General features: G+C 44.4%; 1 protein-coding gene across 3 annotated transcripts in view; it reads right to left on the minus strand.

The window, feature by feature from the left end:
* Nfrkb (nuclear factor related to kappaB binding protein) overlaps positions 1–6134 on the minus strand; it is a 37081-nt gene that overhangs the window by 10527 nt on the left and 20420 nt on the right. For all 3 annotated transcript variants that reach the window (XR_783462.2, XM_010640106.3, XM_010640107.3), the window contains exons 14-22: positions 5890–5936; positions 4847–4907; positions 4308–4482; positions 3268–3374; positions 2354–2477; positions 2100–2179; positions 1728–1948; positions 1241–1511; positions 649–861 (exon numbers count right to left, since the gene is read on the minus strand). Coding sequence is in view for 2 of the 3 variants with exons in the window: in XM_010640106.3 (XP_010638408.1) it covers positions 649–861; positions 1241–1511; positions 1728–1948; positions 2100–2179; positions 2354–2477; positions 3268–3374; positions 4308–4482; positions 4847–4907; positions 5890–5936 (1299 nt within the window). In the remaining variant the exon portion in view is untranslated. The remainder of the gene's footprint in view (positions 1–648; positions 862–1240; positions 1512–1727; positions 1949–2099; positions 2180–2353; positions 2478–3267; positions 3375–4307; positions 4483–4846; positions 4908–5889; positions 5937–6134) is intronic.

The raw sequence follows: 6134 nt of genomic DNA on the forward strand, positions 1-6134 counted from the left end.
ATATATAAGAGAGAGAGAGAGAGAGAGAGAGAGAGAGAGAATGTCTCCTCCTTTGTATACTTAGTAAAACAAAGTAAAATACATAAAAAGAAAATCACATAGTGATATGTGATATACTGTAATTGTGTAATTGAGAATAATGTGCAAAAACAAAAACTGGAATATTTTCCTGTCAAAAAAATAAACAAAATAAAATAAAGTCATAGGAATGTAAGAGAGAGAGAGAGAGAGAGAGAGAGAATGTCTCCTCCTTTGTATACTTAGTAAAACAAAGTAAAATACATAAAAAGAAAATCACATAGTGATATGTGATATACTGTAATTGTGTAATTGAGAATAATGTGCAAAAACAAAAACTGGAATATTTTCCTGTCAAAAAAATAAACAAAATAAAATAAAGTCATAGGAATGTAACCAAGTTAAGTTCATGAAGCACCGACTTTAAATACAGAAATTCAACTACCAAATGCTGAATTCTATGGAAACAGAAGAACTCTCTTGGGTATACTGAAAGGCTGCACTGCTGTGGATGGGAACTCAATCTTAAGGGTCCAAGATGACAAACCTTTTCTGATGGGCATGCAATCTCTTCAGGAAGCTAGCATCCAGCAGTCCTCTCTTTAGTACACAAGCATTAGGCTGACCCACCTGCTTAATGATGTTTTGTCCTGTGACTTTCTGAATGACAGCAGTTGTGGAGGCACTTGGAGCTGAGCTCCCAGGAGAACTCGAAGCTGGCTTGCTCACAGGGCTGGCTGCAGCAGGAAGATTTGTCACCGTGAGCCCTGTCTGCCCAGGGCCAGGCCGCTGCACAGTGGCTGCTGCAGTCTGCGCTTTGACTGGAACAGTGGCCATGACAGCCTAATTCGGGGCATGAAATCAAATGCTTGATTAAAAAGTGAGATGGAGATCAGTACTTCAACAGGGTCTTCCACATGTCAGCCCCCAGCAAAGAGGCTCTGAAAAATCGTATACCAACCAGTGTCATGGCTAAAGATGACACAAGGGTCCTTCTACTACAATCCCAGGTAAAGCACTAAACTGCTTAGAAGGTCTGATTCCAAGATGTCAAAATAAATGCTTGACCAGTTTCGAAAATTAACGAGCTGTTTCAGTGAACTTCATCAGCAACAGCACCAAACCAGCTTCCCCACTCCTTCCTGACATAGCCTGCTGACTCATCAGCCAACCCTGGGGGTCAGCTGCCCCTGTTCCCAATGGCCTGAGTTTCCCTGTTTACCTGGGGCACAGCTTTGGTCTGTGTGGCAGTGGCTGGCACCCGGATCTGAGGTCCTGCTGGCATCTGTGGCAGTGTTGGTGCAGGCCCTGCTGGTTGCTGGGGGACTGCAGGAAGGCTGGGCTGGGCCACTACTCGTACCTGGGGCAGCCCAGCAGAGCTAGAGTGACTCACAACTCTGGCAGTGGCCTGAGAACTGGGTGGAGTCTGGCTGGAAGCTGGGGAAAGCATCGTTCCTAGCTGTGGCATTGTTGGTGAGGATACTAGAAGAACCCTATGAGGAAATTCAGGGAAAAACCAAGATCAAAAACTTAGGAGGAGGGGTCCAGGGATTCAGCTCAGTGGTTCCACTGCCTGTCTCACAAACACAAGGTCCCAAGTTTGATCCCCAGTATCAAAAACAAACAAACAAACAAAAAAAACCAAAAACTTAGGAGAGGAGCACAGGATTGTAGGGGGAAAAAGCTGGAGAAGAAATGGAAGTACTTACCCTGAGCTAGACTTCGCTGGTTCAGAGACAGTTGTTGGACCACTTTTGTTCACTGATGACACAGGTGGAGGGGAAATGGGTGTGGCAGGTAATGCTGGCGTGGTAGGGGTTACAGGTGTGACCGGGGTGGGTGGCATGCTGGAGTCACTGAGGCTCATCTGGCTCTGCTCAGAAGTGCCACTGCTGAGGACCTTCATGGAGCTCTCCTTGTTACTAGACTTCTACGAAGAAGACAAGGGAGAATTCACAATAGGTATCATGAGAACATGGGTCCTGAAGCTCCTGATACACAAAGCTAAGTGAAAGCCAAGCATGCACATTGCTGCTCCACCCCTGAATCTTTCTCGCAGATGTTCTCATGAGGTCACTCACCATCTTAGGAGGAGGCTTGGGTTTCTGCTGAAGTGCTTTTCTGGCTTTAGCTGCAGCTGCCTGTGCTTGGTGAATCCGCTCTGTGAAGAAGAGTATAGTAAGCTTCACCAAGAGTTTGACCATGACATGCTAAAGGGAGGGGCTTCATTAAAAACCAAGGCCTCGCTGGTAGTCTCACTGCTGGACTGGATCCTGCCTCCATGAATCTCCTGCCTGAATGCCAACTTGACACACTGCTCACAGGCCTCACGCACCAAACTCCTCCTCACTCCGGTCACGGTGCAGGTAAATCCACAGCTTTCGTCCGATGTCATATTTCACACAAGGGTCTTTTTCATAATGTAGGCGATCCAGTGCACCACTAACTACCGTGTTCACCTAAGATCAGAGCAGAGAGAAGAAAGGAACAAGTCAGAAACAATAACAGAAGTTGTTTGGACTCTAGAGAAGTCAGTGGATCGGCACAGCTGATAGATTCTATTTCAGCCCAGCTACGACCACCCAGTGGCTCACCAAAAAGTGCTGCAAGACTATTGAGGCACTGATATGCTTCTATTGTAAGGATGACATTTGCTCAGTGATTGTACCTGTTAACTCTTGTACTGTAAACCAGAGGAAAGCTTAGAGCCAAACTCGTATTTCACTGACAGCAAGTTTCTGGTCATCACTAGCAACTATTTCAAGATGTCCTTTTTCTTCTTTTTCTTTCAGTTATTATTTGTTTGTTTGACAGGGGTTCTCACACTGTTCTCAGGCTGGCCATGAATGTATGATCATCTTGCCTCAGCCTCTCAAACTTGGATTATAGGCACTTGCCAACACATTCAGTTTTTTCAGTTGTTTAAAAAGTAATGGTGGGCACAAACATTTGTGATCTAAGGATTCAGAAGGAAGCAGGAGGATCGTGAGTTCAAGACCAGCCTGGATTGCATGTCAGGTCAATCTCAAATCCCTTTCCCCACATTTAAAAAAAGAAAAATAACATTGGGGCCTAAGGTAGTAAGAAGCATGTAGCTCAATGGTGCAGTGCCCACCAGGCACATGTGCAAGACTCTAGGTTTGAGCTTCAGCATGAAAGAAAAAAGTGATGTATTCTCTTTACAATTCCTAGTGAGTTTTCTCAACTCCATTCTGGAACAAGCAATTCAAAAGTGTTTCTCCAGCTTACCTGAGTGCTGGTGACATCTGGAGCAAGAAACTGGGAGTCCTTGAGCAGCTCACAGATTTCTGCCCGTGTGCCTTCTCCATTAGGCAGCCGAGCGGCAGCATCCCGAACTGATGGCATCAGAAAATGCAAAGTCTGGGAGTCAAGTCACAGTTCTATCAAGTAATGACAACCCAACCCAGGTAGTGGGGTCCTGCTCCCTTTGGTTCCTGTGGCTCAGCCTCCCCAATCAACATCAGGAATACACGCCCTCTAGTGGCCCGCAGCTATGCCACTGGAGTTTCCTACATACTCTTCACTCGGGCCAGGCAGAAGAGCAAGACGCCCTAGCACTCAATGGGTCCAAGAACTTGAGGAGAAAAATGCTACATCTTCACTGACATTTAGCATTTCCTTCAATTATAATAAAGGTTGTAAGCCATATAATGGAAGTGCTGTGACTGTGGCACAACTCATATTTTCATATATTACAGATATTAAAGACAACTCAAAATAAAATCTACATTTATCCCCATTTGGAAGCTACAGAAGTTGTTAGATCTGCTGTTCAATCTTGTCAATTAGTAAAAACATCTATTTCTGTATATAAACTTCTTTTTAAGACATCTTGATAAAGTTTTCAGCATGAATAACTTCCTTTGTAACTCTAAGCATTTTATTTTATGCCTTTAAAGTGTAATTCTGAGAAGGGAAATTCAGGTTTTGCCTGACTGCCAAAGGGATTCATGGCATCTAAAAATCATTCTTATGATTATGAAGCAAATTCTTATAACCTACCCTAACAGTTTAGCTGGTTTGTGAGCAATTCCTGAATAAACATAAGAGCCTAAGTTCAGGAAGAAACACCAATTTTAGGGCATCAATCTCTAGGGCCAGAATCCCCATTCATCTCTCAGACTCCAAAGCTTCCAACTACTGATAAGCCTGACCTAGATGAATGAGGTGTGAAAGGGAGTGAGTTTGTGAGGGGAGGACAGAGTTCTCTTGAAAAAAGCTACAGGACAAAAAATAAATCCCTGATAACAGATACATATACCACATACCAAGAGACAGGATGGTGACATATGCAGGTCGGTCCGAGCGCAGCAGGGAATGCTCCCGGGCCTTGTTGAGGGAGGTCTCCTTGTCAAACACACCCTTCACTGGCCCCACCACAGACTCAAAGCCATGCATGCGAAAGGTGAATGCCTTATGGGGCTGGCTGTACCTGTAACGCTCCTAGCGAGAAGAGAGAGAAGGCTCCTGAGTCAGAATTAGAGCTCCTGTACAGCAAGGGGATCCATATGGAGAGATTAAAACAGGAAAGAAACAGATAATTCCAGTAGGATTGATGAGTCAACCACAGTAAGAAAAGCATAATCTTCAGTCACCACTAGCAAAGCACAAGGAAATAAAATGCATTTTGCTAGAAGAGCATCAAAATGGTTCATATCCCTTTCTTCACACCACTTCCAGCTGCACACATATCTAACCAACAATAATGTCTGAGGTGAGGGCCTGACTTTCCATGGTGGACTCAAGGACAATCAACTCAGCACAGCCTCATGGACACCAAGATTTACACTGCCTTCTAGGTGCTTACCTGCTCCTGAAACACCCGCTTCTCCTCCCCTGTGCTGGGCCGCACCACGTAGTCAGTTCTTCTAGAACACAGAAAGAATTCTGTATCAACTCTAAGAGCTGTGAGGGGCCACAGATGTGCCACTCTTCTCTAGCACACAGAACTATTCTCACTGTTACTATTCAACTACTACAAAGTCCACTATCTAGCTCATACCAAGTAATTCCCTCTAATATTTCCAAAATGACTATTCTTAGAAATCCAGAAAAATACTGCATAGGTGGAAAAATAGCTGACATCTTTACCTAGTATTTTCAATACTGCTGCTAAGTAAGCCCAATCTAATGGCAAAAACTTCAGCCTGAGGGGAACTAAGGACTTCTGAATGTCACAAATGATAAGGGTATTATTCTTCCTACCTCCTAAGGAAACTACTGATCCCATTATGTGAACACACATTCTGACACACTTAGGGTTAGTTTCTGTGCTGGAGTTTCAAAAATCTAACTGCAGAGGTTGAAAGTGTGGCTCAACAGTGGAGCACTTGCCTAGCACGCACAGGGCCATGCATAGGGTCCCAGTAATTTTTTACCGCAAAAGAATTACAAAAAAAAGACTAACTGCAGAACCACACCAGACAGGAAACATTAACATGAGACAACATGATGTAAGCAACCCAAAACTAGACTTCAAGGGACATAAACTAGTGGAGGTCTTTCACTGACCTTCAGCAACTTGTAACCTCATTACCCAATTTATTTGCAGCAGCCAGACTAGAGGAACCATTCTCAAATGGGATCTCAGGAGGGATACACATGGTAAACAGTACGACCACTATAAGGCAGATTATGTCTCCTTTGAGACCCTACTGTACATTCCCACCCATTCCATAACGAGCCTATACTGCCCTCCAAAGCTATGCTGAGGCAAGTGAGGATGAACAGCCTCTTGGGAGCAGTAAGGTCCGTTACCACTCTAACATACTAAAACAGGTCAGCAGAACCGTGGCAAGACTAAACCTCAGCTTCACGGGAAACCACCCACCATTATGGTACTATACTCACACCCGAGGGACAGGTGTTGTCGCATCTGAGCTGTCTTCATTTTCTTGCTGGAGAAAAAGAAAACATTAATAGGTAAATGAACTGAAGAATTTCCACTAATGTAAGGGCTCCGGTAACCCAATGAGCAAGAGCTGGCATTTTAAAAGTCACACCTTACAGCTGGGGATTTAGCTCAGTGGTTCCAGCGCCTCCCTCGCAAGCACAAGGACCTGAGTTTGATCCCCGGTACCAAAAAAAAAAAAAAA

Source organism: Fukomys damarensis, unplaced genomic scaffold (assembly GCF_012274545.1).
Source record: "Fukomys damarensis isolate Sample0158 unplaced genomic scaffold, DMR_v1.0_HiC HiC_scaffold_16, whole genome shotgun sequence".
NCBI lineage: Eukaryota > Metazoa > Chordata > Mammalia > Rodentia > Bathyergidae > Fukomys > Fukomys damarensis.